The sequence below is a fragment of the Leucoraja erinacea genome, unplaced genomic scaffold, assembly GCF_028641065.1.
Source record: "Leucoraja erinacea ecotype New England unplaced genomic scaffold, Leri_hhj_1 Leri_265S, whole genome shotgun sequence".
NCBI lineage: Eukaryota > Metazoa > Chordata > Chondrichthyes > Rajiformes > Rajidae > Leucoraja > Leucoraja erinaceus.
The window spans coordinates 55,163-77,771 of NW_026576166.1; the positions used below are offsets into that span (position 1 = coordinate 55,163).

Below are 22,609 nucleotides of genomic sequence, written 5' to 3' on the forward strand. Positions count from 1 at the left end.
GAGTTGTTTCAATGAACGTTCCCTTATAGTTCGGGCACCAGTTCCTGAGCACAACACAGTGCCAGAGGAAGTCGGCATGTCAAGCAGCATCTATGGAGGGAATGGGCAGACTGATGAAGGGTCGGGACCAGAAAGGCCACCCCTTTCCACCGGAGATGTTGCCCGGCCCTCTGAGTTCCTCCAGCGCCGTGTTGTGCTCAAGTTTGCAGCATCTGCCGTTTCTTATGTTTCTAAAGCCCCGTCTCCCGCTCTGTGTCCCACCTTGGCAGTCGACGGGTTTCGGGAGTTTCCGCTGGTTCCACCAGGTGAAGAGTCGGCAACACAGCACAGGAAGGGCAATCAGACAGGATAGAACCCAAGCGATTTCTCGAAAACACGCATAAGGGGCGGGCAGACGGGACACAGCCCAGGAATTCCCTCGGGAACACAGCGCAAGAAAGGCACCCATAGATACGGCAACACGGCGAGACCAGACAGCGGCATCCACACTCACACCAGCAAAGATCCTATAGCAGAGGATCTTTGCACACCAGAACAAAACACCAAGCAGGAAACTGATCTGAATGAAGGAGCGGCTCGATGTCAGGGCAGGAACTGCACGACTACCACACTATTGCACCGCTCGCCTGTCACTCAGGCCAGGGCAGGGCGGATTTAAATGAAGAGAGGCCCTAAACCAAAGATTTTATAGCAGAGCTATAGGATCTTTGCCCTAACTGTTCCACTTGTGAGCCCCCCCCCACGACTAGAGCAAGATGGTCCACCAGATTGACAGGATTTGCAGCCGAACGTGGCCAATGAGACAAGGGGCTGGAAAGCTGTGCTTATTTATTTATTGCCAGTGTGAGTGTCGAGTTATCGGCTTAAAACACCATTATTCTGAAATGGAGGGCAAGGAAAATGACTGACGGGTTGTTTAGAGACTACAGTGCGTTGTGACAGCATTTGTAAGAAAGGCCTGACAGTGTCAAAAATATTATACACCCTGCAGGGCTCCCACTTAACTTTTTTTCCCTGTTACCAGCCGGGCAACCTTGGCAGCTTTTTAAGTTGCCAAATGACAGTTTAGGTGGTCATTTAAGATGGTTTGCATTACATATGCGATAATGTGCTCGGACCAAGTGCGTAGTTACCAGTCCGAATTATGGTCAATGAAGCATTCACATATAACCATATAGCAATTACAGCAAGGAAACAGGCCAACTCGGCCCTTCTCGTCCGTGCCGAACACTTATTTTCCCCTAAAGGCTGTGGGCCGAGCATCAAAAATGTGTCTAGAAATAGGATTTCGTGACCCAAGTCACCAAACTACATGAAATTTTCACATATTGTGTAAAAAAAATTATATAAATCACCCCTGAAACTCGATATGAACAAGACTTCAACATTTTTATTAAATTAGAGAAAAACCGGAAAAATTTTGGGTAATTTTTAGTCCAATCAAAGCACGTTTAACATTGAGTTGTCTGCCAGTTGGCCAATCACGCGCTTTGTTTCAGGCTAGCACACAACATAGCTGAGGGGGCTTCACAGATGCCTGTTTTACTGGAGATTCCAATTTGTTGTTCTGTGGAATAAATGTCGTGGAAACTTGCTGCAGGTAATTGTATTTAGTGGGGAAAGCATTAAAAAGGCTGAAGAAAGTGCTGCTAAGTGGATGGAAGTGGAAGAAAGCCTTGAAAGCAAAGTCGCTGCTGATGTGCTGTAACACAAAGATGAAGACAGTCAGGAACCAACTCCAACTAAAAGGTAAGATCTAAAGTCTGAATTTATGAAAATCTGGCAGCAGGGAGATGATTGAGTGGCCAGGATAGTGTGGATCCTTGATGATGCTGCCAGAATTTGTGAGCAGTGACTGTCCAAGAACGTGTACAAGATATCCTGAAATGGGAGGGAGAGGAGCCTGAGGTTGTGGTGCATATAGGTACCAACGACATAGGTAAAAAAAGAGAAGAGGTCCTGAAAGAAGAATTTAGGGAGTTAGGTAGCGAGTTAAGGAGAAGGACTGCAAAGATAACAATCTCAGGATTACTGCCTGTGCCACGCGACAGTGAGAGTAAGAATGGAGCGAGGTGGAGGATAAATGAGTGGATGAGGGACTGCTGCAGTGGGCAGGGATTCAAGTTTCTGGATCATTGGGACCTCTTTTTGGGAAGGTGCGACCTGTACAGAAAGGACGGGTTGCACTTGAACTCAAGGGGGACCAATATCCTGGCGGGGAGATTTGCAAAGGCTACTGGGGAGACTTTAAACTAGTATGGTTGGGGGGAGGGACTCAAATTGGGAAAGCTAGTAGACAGTGTGTGAGGCAGGGGGCAGAGAATGGAAGCACTCAGACCCAAAATGTAGGGGAAAGAAGAAAAAGACTATAAACAGAGAATAAGAGAGGGTGGGTTTCTTAAATGTGTATATTTTAATGCTAGGAGCATTGTAAGAAAGGTGGATGAACTTAAGAGCCTGGATTGACACCTGGAAGTATGATGTTGTGGCGATCAGTGAAACATGGTTACAGGAGGGCTGTGATTGGAAACTAAATATTCCAGGATTTCGTTGCTTCAGGTGTGATAGAATTGGAGGGGCAAGAGGTGGAGGTGTTGCATTGCTAGTCAGGGAAGATATTACAGCAGTGCTTTGGCAGGATAGATTAGATGGCTCGTCTAGGGAGGCTATTTGGGTGGAACTGAGAAATGGGAAAGGGGTAGCAACACTTATAGGGGTGTATTATAGACCGCCAAATGGGGAGCGAGAATTGGAAGAGCAAATATGTAAGGAGATTGCAGATATTAGTAGTAAGCACAAGGTAGTGATTGTGGGAGATTTCAATTTTCCACACATAGACTGGGAAACACATTCTGTAAATGGGCTGGATGGGTTGGAGTTTGTAAAATGTGTGCAGGATGGTGGGTGGACTAATGTTCAAAATGGGAGTGGTCTGATGTGTTTGGCCATCTCCCCCTTCTTCTGTAGACAAGCGTAATCGATCTAACTATTATCTCGTATCTCCACCATCTTGTTTTCTCTCTCTCTCTCTCTCTCTCTCTCCTCAATTCCCTCGTTTGTTTGGATGCTATATTTAAGAGGGAGTTAGATGTAGCCCTTGTGGCTAAAGGGATCAGGGGGGTATGGAGAGAAGGCAGGTACAGGATACTGAGTTGGATGATCAGCCATGATCATATTGAATGGCGGTGCTGGTTCGAAGGGCCGAATGGCTTACTCCTACACCTATTTTCTATGTTTCTATGATACCAATTGGGAGCGTGAGATCAGACCACAGACATGGGACCACAGTGCTTCAAGGAGTCGGATGATGGGGACCTGGCTCATAGGGCCGGGAGTGTGCACAGATTCCCCCTCAGAAACCACAGTCTCTCTATTGCCACTTATTCGTCCGTGCTGTCTATCCCAAAGGTATCCTGCCGGCTACGCCAAAATGTTAAAGTTCGGTCCGCTCGAATTGTAGAATAAATCAAAGAGTCAAAAATCTCTGTGAAAAGCTTTTTACTAGGTCACCTGGGTGAATTAGAATACAGCCAGTAGTGTGCATGAAGTGTCCATGCCAAAGACTGGCGCTGTTCAGACTAGCGATACAGATAATTCACACACATCTTTATACTAGGTTAGTAACAAAGAAGCTTTAGGTAAACCCAATGAATCCCCTTAACTACATTTGGGGAAGATACAAAGTATATTGGGAAACAGACCAGCTGCGAAGGCAAGAACAGGCCTATTCTTCACCTTGCCCCTCCCATACAACTTGCTGGTATCATTATGGAATGCCAGACGGCCGGGAACAGCTTTTACCTTTGTTCTCACTCAGACAGTGAAGGCAGTTTCTACAAGCTCCGTATTGACTGGCTTTTGCAGATTTCTATATTGGCCAATATTTTAAAATGCTACCAGCATGCTGTGTACAACATGGATATTAACCATATAACCATATAACAATTACAGCACGGAAACAGGCCATCTCGGCCCTACAAGTCCATGCCGAACAAATTATTTTTTCCCCTTAGTCCCACCTGCCTGCACTCATACCATAACCCTCCATTCCCTTCTCATCCATATGCCTATCCAATTTATTTTTAAATGATACCAATGAACCTGCCTCCACCACTTCCACTGGGAGCTCATTCCACACCGCCACCACTCTCTGCGTAAAGAAGTTCCCCCTCATATTACCCCTAAACTTCTGTCCCTTAATTCTGAAGTCATGTCAAGATATTAATAGCTATTATGGCTAAATAAGCTAAATAAAATGGAGGATAACCACATTAACTCTTACAGTCCCTAAGATGTCCCTTGTTCTCAAAGAACAGCATGGATAACCCTGGGAAGTATAGGCCGATGATCTTCGATCAGTGGGAGTTGTTGGTTAAGATTCTGAAGGAGCAATTGATGTTCACTTGGAAATGTACGGAGTGGTTAGGGATCGGTGTGGTTTTATGCAGGGAGATGAGGTCTCACAAATCTGAGTTTTTTGAGGAGGAATAACTAAGACAACTGACAAAGGCAGAGGCAGTTTGCATGGAGTTTAGAAAGGCTTTGACATGGTCCCACAAGGTAGGCTACTGCACAAGTTTAAGGTACAGGTATGTTAGCTAATAGACCCAATATTAGCTTGGTAACAGAATGCAAAGGGGAGAGAGGAGGGGTGATTTTCAGACTGGAAGTCTGGAACAAATGGTGTACAACAAGATCAGAGCTAGAACCTTTCCTGACGAATGAAAAGATATGTGATCTATATTAGTAAGTTTGCAGATAACACAACAATTGTGGTGTTGGTGAAGAAGGTTAGAAATAGAAACATAGAAACTTAGTGCAGGTTGTGTCAGAATAAATGGGGGCACAGCTGAATCAGCTGGAAAGTTGGACGGAGCAGTGGCAGATGAAATTTGGATACACTAGAGGCAGGAAGCATGTTCTAGATGTTGGGGGAGTCCAGCACTAGGGGTCGCAGTTTAAGAATAAGGGGTAGGCCATTTAGAACAGAGATGAGGAAACACTTTTTCACACAGAGAGTTGTGAATCTGTGGAATTCCCTGTATCAGAAGGCAGTGGAGGCCAATTCTCTGGATGCTTTCAAGAGAGAGTTAGATAGAGCTCTTAAAGATAGCGGATTCAGGGGATACGGGGTACTCATTGTGATCACAGTGAATGGCGGTGCTGGCTCGAAGGGCCGAATGACCTACTCTGCACCTATTGTCTATTAACCAGCCAAGAGTGAGGTGATACGTTTGGTAAGTCAAGATCAAGAAGAACATAGAGTAAGTGGCCTTAGTGTTGATGTAGAGATACCTTGAGGTGTAAAGCAGTGGATGTTGTCTATATGGACTTCAGTAAGGCCTTTGACAAGGTTCCTCATGGAAGGTTGGTTAAGAAGGTTAAACTGTTGGGTATTAATGCAGGAGTAGCAAGATGGATTCAACAGTGGCTGAATGGGAGATGCCAGAGGGTAATGGTGGATGGCTGTTTGTCAGGTTGTAGGCCAGTGACTAGTGGGTGCCTCAGGGATCTGTGTTGGGTCCACTGTTGTTTGTCATGTACATCAATGATCTGGACGATGGTGTGGTAAATTGGATTAGTAAGTATGCAGATCATACTCAGATAGGTGATGTTGTGGATAATGAAGTAGATTTCCTAAGTCTACAGAGAGATTTAGGCCATTTGGAAGAATGGGCTGAAAGATGGCAGATGGAGTTTAATGCTGATAAGTGTGAGGTGCTACATCTTGGCAGGGCAAATCAAAATAGGACATGCTCCTCTCTTTAAGAAGGGTTCAACCACCAACCCAGCGAATTATCATCCTGTTTCACTAACAAGTACTTGCTGCAAATTGCTGGAGCATATCATTGATAGTAATCTGATGCGACACGTGAGCAAACATAATATTCTTGCTGACAACCAACATGCATTTAGGAGGCATATATCATGCGAGTCTCAGCTTATCCTGACAACAAATGACCTGGCCAAGCACCTTGATAGTAACATCATCATGGATTTAGTTGTGCTGGACTTTTCTGAAGCATTTGATGTCATCCTACACCAGAGACTGCTTTGGAAGCTTGACTTCTATGGTATTCTATCAACACGAAACGATGGATTTCCAGTTTCCTGACAAAACGTCTTCAGCGTGTGTGTGTGAATGGAAAGAGCTCCAATTGGCATCCAGTGTTGAGTGGTACACCCCAGGGCACAGTACTTGGCCCACATCTATTTTTGCTTTACATAAATGACATCCATGAAAAAGTTGCAAGTACGACCAGACTATTCGCTGATAATTGTTTGCTGTACCGTCCAATTAAGTCAGCTGATGATGAAGATGCTCTCCAAAAGGATCTCGATACTATGGTTGAGTGGTCACAACAATGGGGCTTGCAGTTCAACCCTTCCAAATGTGAAACCATGCGTATCACCAGAAAGAGGAATCCAGGTGAAACATCTTACAACATACTTGGTGTCACCCTTGAAGAATGCAAACAAACCAAGTATCTTGGCATCAAATTGCAGAATGATCTGCGTTGGAATGGTCAGACTAATCATGCAACGGTGAAAGCAACGGGTGCCCTAAACTTCCTGAGGTGCAACTTTCATCATTGTTCAACTTCTGTCAAGGAGAAGCTATACTTCACCCTTGTTAGACCTCATTTGGACTACAGTTGCAGCATGGGACCCATACACAAATAAAAACATTTCTTCCATCGAACGTGTCCAAAGGCAGGCAGCTCGATTTGTTACTAATACCTATGAGAGAGAAGCGAGTGTCACCAAACGTCTGAATTCTCTGGTCGGGGTGGAACCCTCTCCAAGACAGAAGTGAAGCTCACCGTTTGACCTGTTTTTACAAAATGTTAAATGGTCAGCTAGACATAGATTACAAGACCTACACCAAACCCAAACCAATTAGGAGCAGACGAGGGCATTCGTTCCAATTTGTGATCCCAGCTACAAAGACAGATGTGTACAGCATTTCGTTCTTCCCACGCACAATCGAGGCCAGTTCATTGGCTATATTTAAGAGGGAGTTAGATGTGGCCCATGTGGCTAAAGGGATCAGGGGGTATGGAGAGAAAGCAGGTACGGGATACTGAGTTGGATGATCAGCCATGATCATATTGAATGGCGGTGCAGGCTCGAAGGGCCGAATGGCCTATTCCTGCACCTAATTTCTATGTTTCTATGTAAGCAATGGAGGGTTATGGTCTGAGTGCAGGTAGATGGGACTAGGGGAGAATAAGTGTTCGGCACGGACTAGAAGGGCCGAGATGGCCTGTTTCTGTGCTGTAATTGTTATATGGTTATATGGTTATCATTGATAAATCGGCAACATTCATCAGACAGCAGGTTGACACATTGGAGTTTGTAAAGCGAGGTAATTCAGCCACTGTGGTCCGGAGTCGGTATGAGTTCCAGTTCTACAGTTGTGTACACACTTGGCTCTGTTCATTACGCTGACATTTTCAGATAGCAGTCGATGTTTCTGATTATGTTTTCCAGAGCATACAGGGCAAGAATACATTTTATCATTGTGATCTTATCGCCATTCCATTCATTGGAAACCACAAACATGCATTGCTTATTCATTCCAGTAGATTCTGACAACTGCTTAAACTGAGGGGAAGAAAGGAGAGAAACAAATATTACTGAATGAGTTCTACTTCAGGTTTGACAAGCAGAAGTGTAACCCTGGTACACCCTCCCCCCTCCCCCCTCCCCTCTCCCCCCTCCCCAACCAACACAGCCAGACCCCAGTCTGCAAAGCCGACCACAGCCAGGCCCCTTCTGCACCCAGTCCTCCCATATCACCACTTCACAATACTTAAAGCAAGATTCCTGATTCCACCCACCCCCCTCCATGTCACACCCAATTCCCCACACCCTCCATGATGAACAACTTCACTTCTCCATCATTAACAACAATAATAGAGGAGGAGGAGAGGCTTGTCAGGAGACAGAAAAGCTGGAAATCTCCAGGACCAGACAATGTTTCCCCCTCTACTCTCAAGCTCTGTGTTGAACAGCTGGCACCGGTCTACACAGACATTTTCAACCAGTCCCTGCAAACCTGTACTGACCCTGCCTGCTTCAAAGTCTCCACTATTGTCCCTGTACCCAAAAAGGCAAGGTTTACTGGTCTTAATGACTACAGGCCTGTCGCACTGACCTCTGTAGTCATGAAGACCCTTGAAAGGCTTGTGCTGGCCAAGCTGAAAAATATCACAAACCCACTGCTGGACCCTCTGCAGTTTGCATACTGGCCAATAGATCTGTAGATGATGTAGTCAACCTGGGCCTGCACTTCATCCTCCATCCCTAGACTGCCAGTGGACCTATGCGAGGATTCTGTTGTGGATTTTAGCTCTGCATTCAACACCATTGTGCCAGAGCTACTACACTCCAAACTTTCCGAGTTGAATGTGCCTGAACCTCTCTGTCAGTGAATCACCAGCTTCCTGACAGACACGAAGCACATGTGAGGCTGGGAAAGCACATCTCCGACCCGCAAACCCTCAGCATAGGAGCACCGCAAGGCTGCGTACTCTCCCCTCTCCTCTACTCTCTCTACGCCAATGACTGCACCTCCACAGACTCCTCTGTGGACGGGTTGCCGGACACAGAGGAGGAAGGCAACCTTCATCCCCAGGGCTGTCCAGCTTTTTAATGCTGATCACTGACTCATGAACATATGAAATGAAATAACCTTCTATATGCACTTTTTTAACTGAAGCACTTAGAAAGCATTTTAAAACTATTGCTATGTGTTGAATGTTGATGTGTGATTGTGCAGTGTGTCTGTGAAATGCGTGTGCTGGTTGATTGTGCAGTATGTGTGCTGCTTATGTTTGTTGATTGTGTCCCTTTTTAAAAAGCTACTGTAATGCGCCTTTTTAAATTGCCCCTCGGGGACGAATAAAGTGCTTTGAATTGAATTGAATTGAATTCTCAAGTTTGCAGCCGACACAACCCTGATTGGACTGATCCAGGATGGGGAGGAATCTGCCTACAGACAGGAAGTGTCACAGCTGCCGTCCTGGTGCCTGGTGCTCAATGCTCTTAAGACAGTGGAATTGATTGTAGACTTGAGGAGAGCTCCCCCTCCCCTCACCCCACTCACCATCAACAACACCACAGTCACATCCGTGGAGTCTTTTAAGTTCCTGGGAGCCATCATCTCCAAGGACCTTAAGTGGGGGGCAACCATCAACTCCACAGTAAAAAAAACAGAGTATGTACTTCCTGCGGCAGCTGAGGAAACACAATCTGCCACAGGCAATGATGGTCCAATTCTACACGGCCATCGTAGAGTCTGTCCTCACCTTCTCCATCATGGTCTGGTTTGGCTCAGCCACCAAGCACGACACCTGGAGGCTGCAGCGAATCGTCCGATCAGCAGAGAAGGTTATTGGCTGCAACCTTCCCTCCATTGACGAACTGTACACTGCAAGGGCCAGGAAGCGAGCGGGCAAGATCATCTCTGACCCCTCTCACCCTGGCCGCAAACTCTTTGAATCACTTCCCACTGGAAGGCGACTCCGGACTGTCAAAGCTGCCACAGCCAGACATAAAAACAGTTTTTATCCACGAGTAGTTGCTCTACTCAACAGTCAAAAATCTGTAGCCTCCCCTTGATCTGGTATTTTGTTTGGTCACATGTATTGCAATAAATTCAGCAAGATCCCGCCAGGGGTTTTCGTACTGTCTGGCTGGCCTATGCAGTCATGGTTCCTGTTTATGTTGGGAATATAATAGAACCTTATATGGTTATTCTAAACATAAACTTTGCAGGTTCAGCCTGTGACTCGGGAAACCAACCGCTGCATGATAAATTAGTAAGATTAAACGCGAACTTACCAGTTCGAAGTTTGATCTGTATTTGATGAGGAGTTACGATGAGGGATTACGTGAAGAACCCATCCAGCACGCATGCGCGGCATACTTCAAAGCAGCGGTGTGGAATCACAGAAAGACACAATAATTGAAATAAACATAGTAAAGAAAAGGAGAACTTAAATACCAGTTGATCTCTATAATTGAGGGTGGGAGCGGAGGGCACGTAATCCCTCATCGTAACTCCCCATAAAATACAGATCAAACTTCGAACTGGTAAGTTCTCGTTTAATCTTACTATTTTATTTCGGAGTCACGTGAGTGACTACGTGAAGATTTTAAAGCTCTGTGATTTCAAACCGTGTAACAGTTCATACTTCACTCGCTGCCGAAGTCATTCGAGGGAGGAAGTATGTTATGGTAATCAACCATGAATCTGTTTGTAAAACAATAATAGTGTTATTAACAGTAACAAGACCAAAATGCTCCCCCGGGCTTAAATTATATATTTGCAGATTCTAATACTTTTTCTGCAAACAATACAGGTTCTGCCAGCGGCTTGTTATAAAAAGTTTGGAACGTATACTCCCTAAACCACCCCACTGTAACCAGGATGTGGTCCATAGGCACGTCCATCCTCTTAACCACCGATGTGGATGCTGCCCTGGTGGAGTAAGATTTATACACGTTAGTATTTACTCCAGCAGATCCCAGTACCTGCTTGAGCCACTTGAGATAGTTTGTCTCGTCACCCGACCATGAGGTTTCTTGTGGCTGACCCATAAGGCTTTTTCTCTCCCTTGGGGATTTCTTATTGTGTCGATGTAATTCAATAAGTGGGTCATGACACATAACCATGGTTCAGGTGGGTATGCCCGGAATTCCATGACTGGACCTGATGTTCTTGGCCTGCTCTGTTTGACCAGCCCCTGAATGGTAAATGTGACACGGTCTGGTGTTATAACCATATTGTCCAATCGTAGTAGATGGAGGAACTGGACTCTTTGTGCTGAGACAAGTGCCATCAGCATGACCGTCTTCAGGGTGGGCTGTTCCAGGGTGAGGGACCTGGCTGGTGACCATCCCCTAAGGTACGTCAGGACCACACTGACATCCCAGATTTCGGTGTACCTAGGTCTGGGGGATTAGAGTTGAATATGCCTCTCCTGAGTTTGATCACCAGCGGGTGGTACCCTATGGCCTGTTGTCCTGGTGCCTGAGTTAAGTAGGCTGACAGAGCACTTCTGGTTGTATTGATGGCGCAGTAGCTGAGTCCTTCATTGTGGTGAAGACCTGTCAGGAACTCCAGTACAGGTTTTGTTGTAGTTGAATATGTAGTTCCTGTATTTGAACAGTATCTTCCCACTTCTTATTGTTCGCCAAGTATAGTTCCCTTGTGGATATGCGATGGGATGCTGTCATCGTGTTGATAGTGCTGTCTGACAAATCCAGGCCCAGCAGTGGTCTTTCCAATTCTGCAACCCAGGCCCAGCAGTGGTCTTTTCAAAATCTGCAACCCAGTAGTTTAATTTATCGTGGCATGGGTGGCTTATGCACCGGGTGAGTTAATAAGTCTGGGCTACTGGGAAAAATCATTAGGCTTTTAATGACCATGTCGAGGACCACTGGGAACCATGACTGTGAGTTTAGTCAGGTACTATCAAAATACCTGAAGTAGAGTCCATCTGTATTTTGCGTAGTACCCGACTGATGAGGCCGTAGTACCTGACTGATGAGGTAGAAAAGGGGAGAACATAGAGATTAGATTCCCCCCCCCCCCCCCCCAGTTCAGCGGGAATGTATCCATTGCCGCTGCCTCAAGGTCTGGTTCCATGCGACACACATCGGTACGTGGTGATTCAATTGGAATACAAGGAAATTGATATCTGGTGTTCCATATTGCTTTGTAATTTCAGTAAATACTTTGGTTTAATATGTCTGTTACAGCATTTAGCTCACCTGGTAGGTAAGTTGCTGATGGTCAAATATGTTTGACAACATACCATTACCAATTGTTAAATAAATTGTTACATGATATCGATTTTATTCCGCCCATGTGGTTTGGTATATGCCACAACTGTGAGGTTGTCAATTTATAAATGAACATGCAAAATGGTGCACTATTGAACAATATGCTTTTACCCATAGAACACACTCAATATTTCCAACTAGGTTTTATGCCCAGTGTCTGTAGTGATGACGACTCCAGATTAGTCCATTTAACACCTGTTCTGGGTATGGGTTATTTAGTTTAAACACTAGCACCTTAGCTCTAATGGAAAGGTTCAAGTTAAGTAGCTGGTAATGCCGCTACTAATTCCCAATTACTCTTGCCACTTTGTTGAATGGTTGGTTGATTGTTACCATTAATTGTTACAGGTTTGTGCCATAAGCTGACTCTCCTTTTGGCAATGTTATAGACAAGCGGATAGAGTTAATTGAATACCAGACAGTCCATAGTTGTGGATGGTGTCAACGTAGATTTATCTGGATTGTATGACAGAGCTCAGGCTAAATATGTTTTAGTAGCTAATGCTGCTGATTTAGCTATTATCATGGTTTTGTCTGTCGTTAATATCATTGAGACATGCCATGACGATATGTTCCTTAATAGTGTCAGTGCTGGTTTGAATATCTTGGAAAACAGTTTTGGCTCATATTTAGCCATTGTCAATAATTTATACTGCCATAGTTACCCCATCCAGGTAAATTGTGGTATTTTCGAAGATCTTTTATGAATGGGTACTGAATAGTATGCATAATTTAAGTCGATGTCTACCATAAAGTATCCTAGGAAATCCACGGTTAGCAGTTACAAGTTTCCAAAAAGTGTGTATACCTGGTGAAAATACACTGGTGAAAATACTCAGGTGGTTAAGTCAATGATGGTGCCAGTGACCCCTCTTCTTGACCAGCCCAGCCCTGGTCGCCATCGATCTCCTCTGATGAGGGAGATGTCCAGTGCAGTTAGTGCACTGGAGCGGGAGTGTTGTGCTCCCTTGGCGAGCTTGCCCCAGCTCCTGAGGCAAGTCTCGCTGGAGTTTTTTACTCCATGACCTTTCTCTAGGCTTAGAAAACGGACACTTACTCACTCTCGGGCGGTAGTTTGAAGTGCCGGTTCCATCTTCCATGTCTGTCTCCAGCCCGAAGTTTGGTTGCTGACTTTGCTCTGGAGGCTGCCTGCAGTTTTCGGGCGGCATCTGCGGTTCTCGGGATACAGGCCGGTTTTTGAGTTTCCCTCCAGTCCGCTGCTGTTGGTCAGACAGCTCTTAGCGGACTGGGCATCGGCTCAGTACCCTGACTGAGGACCGCAGCGTGCGTGGTCCCAGTGCCGCCTCTCCCCCCTCCACTGACGGAACGCTCCTTCCCTGGATTCGAACGGGGGCGATTTTCCCTCTGTGCTGCTTTGCTCTCTCCGGTTTCCCCTGGTGCACAAAGAGGAGCAAAGTTGTGAGTTTGAACCTGTGGTAACTACTTACCTAATGGTCCATTCCTTCAAGCTTGTAGCTGGAGCGCCCGTACTCCCGTTCGTCGCTGTTGCACTGCGTGAACGTTCATGTCGCGCATGCGTGTTGGACGGGTACTTCACGTAGTCACTAACGTGACTCCGAAGTAAAATCAACTCATTGACTTGCAGACTCTGAGAAGACTGCTCCTGCGGCTCGGATTGTCAGACCGAGCCATGTATGTGCTCACTGCAGAGTGCAGAGATAGCACCAAAAAAATCAGTACATTTCCTCTTCAGGAGATGGGAAGCATTTTGTTTAAATACTATGTTACATATAATACGGCATGGATTACTGACGTCTGGGAGCTCATTTCAAATGGTTCCTTGACAATAAATTAAGTATAAAGCCATTAACTGAGCCTTCTCATCATATTTGCTGCAGCGAGCGGGACCCACTCTGTCGGGTCTCACACTCTGATATCCAGTTTATAAAGGATATCTTTAACACAAGTTCTCCCAGGCCCAAGCACATGAAAGTATGGGATATTGACATTGTGCTAACACTACTTCACCAGGGGGCTCCGGTTACATCCTTAACTTTGGTCCGGCTCTCATAAGGTAGTTATCCTCAGGGCACTGATCTCAGTGCAACAGGTCCAGACACTACATAAATTGTGACTGGACAGAATGGTCACACCTGCAAATAATATAATATTTTACGTTTATGATTTAGTTAAGTAGAGCAGGCCATGGGGCGTCAGGTCTCAAACTAGTTCTCATGGCATACCCCATGGATCTTCAGTTATGTGCGGTCACACATTTACAATATGTCAAGGTCACCTAGAGCCTTAGAGACTCTGATACCAGCAATGTTTGTTAGTTACGAAAAACCTCATAAGAAGACCATCTCCAGATGGTTGAAACGGGGTTTGGCTTATGAAGGAGTAGATACTATATTTTCTAATCTCACTTCACCAGGGCTGCTACAACATCAGCAGCAAGGGTTATGTACGGTCCGCTGGACTACATCCTAGCGACTGCAGGATGGTCTAACGAATGAGTTTTCCAAACATTTTATAATAACTCATAGCCAAACGGGTGTATTTGCCATCTCTATTTTAGGTTCCATTTTATAGTTCCTCCCGGATGAGTGGGGTTACTATTATTATTATTTGTTCATTAAATAGCATCAGCATGTTTTAATACCCAGCTGAAGTGACTAAAAAAAGGGTCTTGTTTACAAAGACAAGACAGATCCCGAAAGGAATCGAAAATGTAAGATATGGCATAATGCACCCTGCAAATGTGAGGATTACATTTAAGAAGTTGGAACGTGCTTTTACTGAGCGTGCTTTTACATGGATAGATGGCTCTAAGTAGATGACAATGTCTTTACCATTTGTGTATTGTACAACCAAGTGTAAATATTACCAACTTGTAAGTGTTCCCTTAGCTGTAGAGTAGAACTGGTAGAGTGTGTGGAACCTCTGCCCTGCTTTCATGCTGCCACCAGCTTCAGTGAACCGCTTACTGCCGATGAAGACAAGGAGTGCGTTGTCGCCGAAACGATGAAGCTTTGCTCGTCATTGGCCTTGATTGGTCCGACAGATTTTGCTTCGTCCTCCAGGTTTTGCCTATTGAATAGGTCTTACTTGAATAGAAGATTCGGCGGCTGGCTCTAATGTTCCCCTGATAGCACTGTTCACTGCTGGCACGCATGTGCTCCAGTATGTTCCACCGATATACTTTAGAATTTGAAGTCAGTTACATACTCCTAAAAGAGGGAGGATGATAGGCAGCCCTAAACAGGTGCTGCCGCAGGCCCCTGAAGATACCTGCTCTGATATGACCCTCCAACGGACCTATACCAGAATGGAACATTTTTTCCGGATTGTGTTGGGATGGCAAACATTGCTGCCAGGAATGTGACCCGTACCCTTCATCCCTTGGGGTATGGTCCACGGCTATACCCTCAGACTCAGTGTCAGATTTACACTGATCCGGCATGCTCTCCTCTTCCAAGAGGGAGACTTCAAGCAGCCCTGTCCTAGGTGCTGCTGGCGCGAGCTCTCCCATAAGCCAGCGCTCTCCAAATATTTATACATTACTGGAGGGGAACCCTCCCGGCCCGACTCGTCCAAGTCCATAGGGTTGACCGTTCTGGTTGGTTTTACCCCATATCCTGAGGACCACAGCGGTCTGGGAGCCACTGACCGTATTGTCAGTGACTGGGATCGCGAACCCTATATTCACCGGCTACCCGCTTCCGCGGTCGAAACCGAGGTCTCCCCACAGCCCATAGCCGGTTTCCTTGTCAGACTTCGCAAAGATATCGAGCAGGAAACCTCTGTAAAAAGAGGCTCTTGCAAGAAAAAACAGAACCAGGTAAGAAATACAAAACGTACCTCTAGTTTAAACTTGCCGCTGGCAGGAGCGACGAGCCTGCCAGTCCCGTGCTTCGCCATGCGAGCGGTGCATGCGGACGAGCGGGGTCTTCTTCATGTAGTCACTCACGTGACTCCGAAGTAAAATCATGGCTGATCTTCAAAAATCAGTAACCCGTTTCAGCTTTTTCCCCATATTCCTTCATTCCCTTAGCCCTAAGAACTAAATCAAACTCTCTCTTGAAAATATCTTCTGAAATGGCCTCCACTGCCTTTTGTGGCAGAGAATTCCACAGGCTCACAACTCTCTGGGTGAAAATGTTTTTTTCTCATCTCAGTCCTAAATTCCCTACCTCTTATTCTTAAACTGTGACTCCCCCAACATCGGGAACATTTTTCCTGCATCTAGCCTGTCCAATCCTCTAAGAATTTTGTATGTTTTTATAAGATCCCCTCACATACTTCTAAATTCCAGCAAATACAAGCCCAGTCGATCCATTCTTTCAGCATATGTCAGTCCTGCCATCCCGGGAATTAACCCGGTGAACCTACGCTGCACTTCCTCAATAGCAATAATGTATTTCCTCAAATTAGGAGACCAAAATTGCTCACAGTATTCCAGGTGCAGTCTCACCAGAGCCCTGTACAATTGCAGTAGGACCTCCTTGCTCCTAAACTCAAATCCCCTCGCTGAACAAGGACCCCCAGATCCCGTTGTACTTCCCCTTTTCCCAACTTGACACCATTTAGATAGTAATCTGCCTTCCTGTTTTTGATACCAAAGTGGATAACCTTATATTTATCCGCATTAAACTTCATCTGCCATGCATGTGCCCACTCCCCCAACCTGTCCAATTCACCCTGCATTATCATAGCATCCTCCTCACAGTTCACACTGCCACCCAACTTTGTGTCATCTGCAAATTTGCTAATGTTACTTTGAATCCCTTCATCCAAATCATTAATATCTATTGTAAATAGCTGCCGTCCCAGCACAGAGTCTTGCGGTACCCCACTAGTCACTGCCTGCCATTCTGAAACAGACCCGTAAATCCCTACTATTTGTTTCCTGTCTGCCAACCATTTCTCTATCCATGTCACCACTACCCCCAATTACCCATGGCAAGAAGAAGAAACATAAGTAAGGTTTAGGACAAGGCCTTTGAGGAATATAACGAAGCAAGAACTAATTAGGGAACTAGGTATATGGCATGCCTGTACTCTTGGTAGATGGAATTCTAATTTGGCTTGGCCAGAAAAGGCAGATGGTAGTGGTGGAGGGGTGTTATTGTGGAATTGTGGATGGTGAGGAAGGTTGTTAAACGATACAGCAGAATGTAGACCAGTTGGGAAAATGGGCAGAGAAATGGCAGCCAGAGTTCAATCCAGACATATGTGAGGTGATGCATTTGGGAGATGAAATGTAAAAGAGTAGACATGAAATATCAGCACCATGAAGAGCATTGATGTACAGAGTGATCTTGGGATCCATGTCCATAGTTCCCTGAAAGTGTGAACACGCATAGATAGGGCAGTAAAGGTGTACGACATACTTGCCTTCAACAGTCAGGGTGCTGAGTGTGAACGTTGCCAAGTCATGTTGCAGTTACATACAACTTTGGTTATACTGCTTTTGGGGTATTGTGTGAGATTCTAGTCATTCGATTAACAGAAAGCTGTGCAGTCTTGAGAGAGGGTGCACAAGAGGTTTACCAGGATGTTGCTTGGATTGGCGAGTATTAGATATAAGGAGAGGTTAGACAAACTTGGATTGTTTTCTCTGGAACAACAGAGGCAACCTGATAAAAATGTATAAAACAATAAGCCGCATAATCAGGGTAGACAGTGCGGGTCTTTTTCCCCAAAGAGGAAATGTCAAGGACTAGAGGCAGAGGTTTAAGCTGAGTGGGATAAAGTTGAAAGAAGTTGTGTGGGGCATGTTTTTTATCCATAGCATTGTGATTATCTGGAACATGTTGCCAGGGGTGGTGGTGGAAGCAGATATGACAGCAATGTTTAAAATGTATTTAACAAATGCAGGGATCAGAGGGATATAGACCATGTGCAGGCAGATGGAATTAGTTAGACTGACATCATGTTAATTAGCACACATATGGTGGGCCGAAGGGCCTGTTCCTGTCCTGTATTCTTCTTTGTTCACTGTTATGTATTCAATCACAGTTTGTCTGGGTATTAATAGGAGGAACATCCAAGAAACCACAACATTTGCATGTCCCAGGAATACTGGATCTTTGCTGTCATAATATCTTTACTCCCGACACGACAGATTATTACCTTCTGCTGCAGGGGCTTGTATTCATAAATCCAAGGATGGTTCTTCTCCTCTATCCCTAACTTTTCAAACTTGGTCCCGATCACAACCCTGTGAACATCTGGAAGAGACATTTGATTGATATCAGTATTTTGCTACCACAGAACAACGGGAAAGATGACACTGATCAAAAGAAAGCACCTACATTTCTGTGCTACCATGGTCTGTAATTCGTGAAACTGCTTCATTTTATCCGCATCGATGTTGTCCACAGTGTCCATGTCAAAAATGAAAGCAACTCCGTGAATGGCATTTCCCGGAATGACTGGATACTCTTCAGGAAAAGTCGAATTGAAATCGTGCAGCTGAATTAGACAAGGAATTAGACAAGGAAGCATTGGTTACAATGAGAGCAGCAAGAACACTGATCCTCACCGTTAAATAGCACTGAGGTTGATGCTGACTGGATGTAACTGTCCTGTAAGACACAACCCATTCATGTCCTTCAATCATCTACTGACATCCACATGGACACATTGCTCACTCTTGGTTTGTTATCAGTGGGGTCTCTCTGTCTCAGACAAACTCCACCTGCAAATGTTGCTCTCCCCAGTGGTCATTATCCATTTCCTTCCCTTGTGAGTTACCTGTGGCCCGAAGAGCAGATTTGGAGTTTGCTCTGAGCTCCTCAGTATTCAGTCCATTACTCTGTAATCTTGCAGTAACGTACACCTATGTCAATGTAGGGGGCTGGTAACAAAGTTTGCAGACTATTCCGTAATTGTCACTGGTGGATGAAAGTTTCAGACTACAGGATGATATAGATAATTGGTCAGTCAGCAAAAAAATGGAGCATTGAATTTGTGCCAGTGTGAGCTGTTGGTTGTGTGTCTCAGTAATCTGGGGAGGATGTGTGGGTACAATGTCTATGCTTGTGGCTGATATAACTATGATATAGTTGGGATCACGGAGACATGGCTCCAGGGTGACCAAGGCTAGGAGCTGAACATCCAGGGATATTCAATATTCAGGAGCGATAAAGAGAAAGGAAAAGGAGGTGGGGTAGCGTTACTGATTAGAGAGGAGATTAATGCAATGGAAAGGAAGGACATTAGTTTGGAGGATGTGGAATCGGTATGGGTAGAGCTGTGAAACACTAAGGGGCAGAAAACGCTGGTGGGTGTTGTGTACAGGCCACCTAATAGTAGTAGTGAAGTTGGAGATGGTATCAAACAGGAAATTAGAAATGTGTGCGACAAAGGCAAAACAGTTATAATGGGTGACTTCAATCTACATATAGATTGTGTGAATCAAATTGGCAGGGGTGCTGAGGAAGAGGATTTCTTGGAATGTATGCGGGATAGTTATCTAAATCAACATGTAGAAGAACCAACGAGAGAGCAGGCTATTTTAGACTGGGTATTGAGTAATGAGGAAGGGTTAGTTAGCAGTCTTGTTGTACGTGCCCCCTTGGGCAAGAGTGACCATAGTTCTGAACTTAAAGAAAGGGAACTTTGAGGGAATGAGACGTGAATTGGCCAAGATTGACTGGCAATTAATTCTAAAAGAGTTGACAGTGGATATGCAATGGAAGACATTTAAAGACTGCATGGATGAACTACAAAAATTGTTCATCCCAGTTTGGCAAAAGAATAAATCAGGGAAGGTAGTACATCCGTGGATAACAAGGGAAATCAGGGATAGTATCAAAGCGAAGGATGATGCGTACAAATTAGCCAGAAAAAGCAGCATACCGGAGGACTGGGAGAAATTCAGAGACCAGCAGAGGAGGACAAAGGGCTTAATTAGGAAAGGAAAAATAGATTATGAAAGAAAACTGGCAGGGAACATAAAATCTGACTGCAAAAGTTTTTATAGATATGTGAAAAGAAAGAGATTAGTTAAAGCAAATGTAGGTCCCTTGCAGTCACAAACAGGTGAGTTGATCATGGGGAACAAGTATATGGTGGACCAATTGAATAACTACTTTGGTTCCGTCTTCACTAAGGAAGACATAAATAATTTGCCAGAAATAGCAGGGGACCGTGGGTCAAAGGCGTTGGAGGAATTGAGTGAAATCCAGGTTAGCTGGGAAGTGGTGTTGGGTAAATTGAATGGATTAAAGGCCGATAAATCCCCAGGGCCAGACAGGCTGCATCCCAGAGTACTTAAGGAAGTAGCTCCAAAAATAGTGGATGCATTAGTAATAATCTTTCAAAACTCTTTAGATTCTGGAGTAGTTCCTGAGGATTGGCGGGTAGCAAACGTAACCCCACTTTTTAAGAAGGGAGGGAGAGAGAAAACGGGGAATTACAGACCAGTTAGTCTAACATCGGTAGTGGGGAAACTGCTAGTCAGTTATTAAAGATGGGATAGCAGCACATTTGGAAAGTGGTGAAATCATTGGACAAAGTCAGCATGGATTTACGAAAGGTAAATCATGTCTGACGAATCTTATAGAATTTTTTGAGGATGTAACTAGTAGCGTGGATAGGGGAGAACCAGTGGATGTGGTGTATCTGGACTTCCAGAAGGCTTTCGACAAGGTCCCGCATAAAAGATTAGTATACAAACTTAAAGTACATGGCATTGGGGGTTCAGTATTGATGTGGATAGAGAACTGGCTGGCAAACAGGAAGCAAAGAGTAGGAGTAAACGGGTCCTTTTCACAATGGCAGGCAGTGACTAGTGGGGTACCGCAAGGCTCAGTGCTGGGACCCCAGCTATTTACAATATATATTAATGATCTGGATGAGGGAATTGAAGGCAATATCTCCAAGTTTGCGGATGACACTAAGCTGGGGGGCAGTGTTAGCTGTGAGGAGGATGCTAGGAGACTGCAAGGTGACTTGGATAGGCTGGGTGAGTGGGCAAATGTTTGGCAGATGCAGTATAATGTGGATAAATGTGAGGTTATCCATTTTGGTGGCAAAAACAGGAAAGCAGACTATTATCTAAATGGTGGCCGACTAGGAAAAGGGGAGATGCAGCGAGACCTGTGTGTCATGGTACACCAGTCATTGAAAGTAGGCATGCAGGTGCAGCAGGCAGTGAAGAAATCGAATTGTATGTTAGCTTTCATAGCAAAAGGATTTGAGTATAGGAGCAGGGAGGTTCTACTGCAGTTGTACAGGGTCTTGGAGAGACCACACCTGGAGTATTGCGTGCTGTTTTGGTCTCCAAATCTGAGGAAGGACATTATTGCCATAGAGGGAGTGCAGAGAAGGTTCACCAGACTGATTCCTCGGATGTCAGGACTGTCTTATGAAGAAAGACTGGATAGACTTGGTTTATACTCTCTAGAATTTAGAAGATTGAGGGGGGATCTTATAGAAACTTACAAAATTCTTAAGGGGTTGGACAGACTAGATGCAGGAAGATTGCTCCCGATGTTGGGGAAGTCCAGGACAAGGGGTCACAGCTTAAGGATAAGGGGGCAATCCTTTAAAACCGAGATGAGAAGAACTTTTTTCACACAGAGAGTGGTGAATCTCTGGAACTCTCTGCCGCAGAGGGTAGTCAAGGCCAGTTCATGGGCTATATTTAAGAGGGAGTTATATGTGGCCCTTGTGGGGGTATGGAGAGAAGGCAGGTACAGGATACTGAGTTGGATGATCAGCCATGATCATATTGAATGGCGGTGCAGTCTCGAAGGGCCGAATGGCCTACTCCTGCACCTAATTTCTATGTGTCTATGATCACCAAGTCTACATTTGGCTTTGTCGATATATTGGAGCACTGCAGATGCTGGTTTACATCTAAGGTAGACACAGAACGCTGGAGTAACTCAGCGGGTGAGGCAGCATCTCTGGAGAGAATGAATGGGCATTCTGTCACCCATTCCTTCTCTTCAGAGATGCTACCTGTCCTGCTGAGTTACTCCAGCATTTTGTGTCTATCTTCAATTTAACCCAGCGTATGTATTTCCTTCCTACACACAGTTATTAAACCATGCCTGAACTCTCCTTACCAGCAACACCATTCCAATGCTAGGATTCACAATTATTCTCTTTCCGCGGGTGCTGTCTGTAAGGAGTTTCTACATTCTCCCCGTGATTGCGTGGGTTTGCTCCGGGTGCTCCAGTTTCTTCACACATTCCAAAGACATGAGGGTTTGTAGGTGAATTGGCTTCTGTAAATGGTCCCTAGTGTGTGCAGGATAGAACTAGTGTACAGGGTGGTTGTTATTCAGTGGGCCGAAGGGCCTGTTTCCACGCTGTATATCTAATCTAAACTAAACATTGTAACCTAGAATTATGCCACGTAATTAAAACCATTAAACCAGTAACATTCATAAACCAGTAAATCATATAATTCGCAAGTATCATATGATTAGTGTATATAATAGTGTATGAAAACTGTGACGTACTAGAATGGTATGATTTGTATCATGTGATATATTTTATATCAGTCTTGTGAATATGTGAGTATGCGCAGTGTACTTTTATAAAATAAAGGAGACCCACACTGGCAACAGCGTGGACTGAAAACCTGTGCATGTTTCTATCTACATGCTGAAGCTGTAATATCTTACAATATGGGAGAGCACTGATAAGTGGATTGTACTCAAGGACATGAGCATGCCAACAGTTCTTGACGACAGTCCATGTGACCTGGCAGCACTTCCTTCAGTCACCGGGTGCATCACTTCAGATCACAGGTTCGTCTCTCACGGGGCTT

At 45.0% G+C, this 22,609-nt stretch overlaps 1 protein-coding gene across 1 annotated transcript in view; it reads right to left on the reverse strand.

Annotated features, from left to right (window-relative positions):
- The window catches only part of LOC129693335 (interferon-induced protein 44-like), a 28,917-nt gene that overhangs the window by 714 nt on the left and 5,594 nt on the right, over positions 1–22,609 (reverse strand). The window contains exons 5-7 of the mRNA XM_055630181.1: positions 18,135–18,294; positions 17,953–18,050; positions 262–7,608 (exon numbers count right to left, since the gene is read on the reverse strand). Coding sequence (XP_055486156.1) covers positions 7,444–7,608; positions 17,953–18,050; positions 18,135–18,294 — 423 coding nt within the window. The 3' untranslated portion in view covers positions 262–7,443. The remainder of the gene's footprint in view (positions 1–261; positions 7,609–17,952; positions 18,051–18,134; positions 18,295–22,609) is intronic.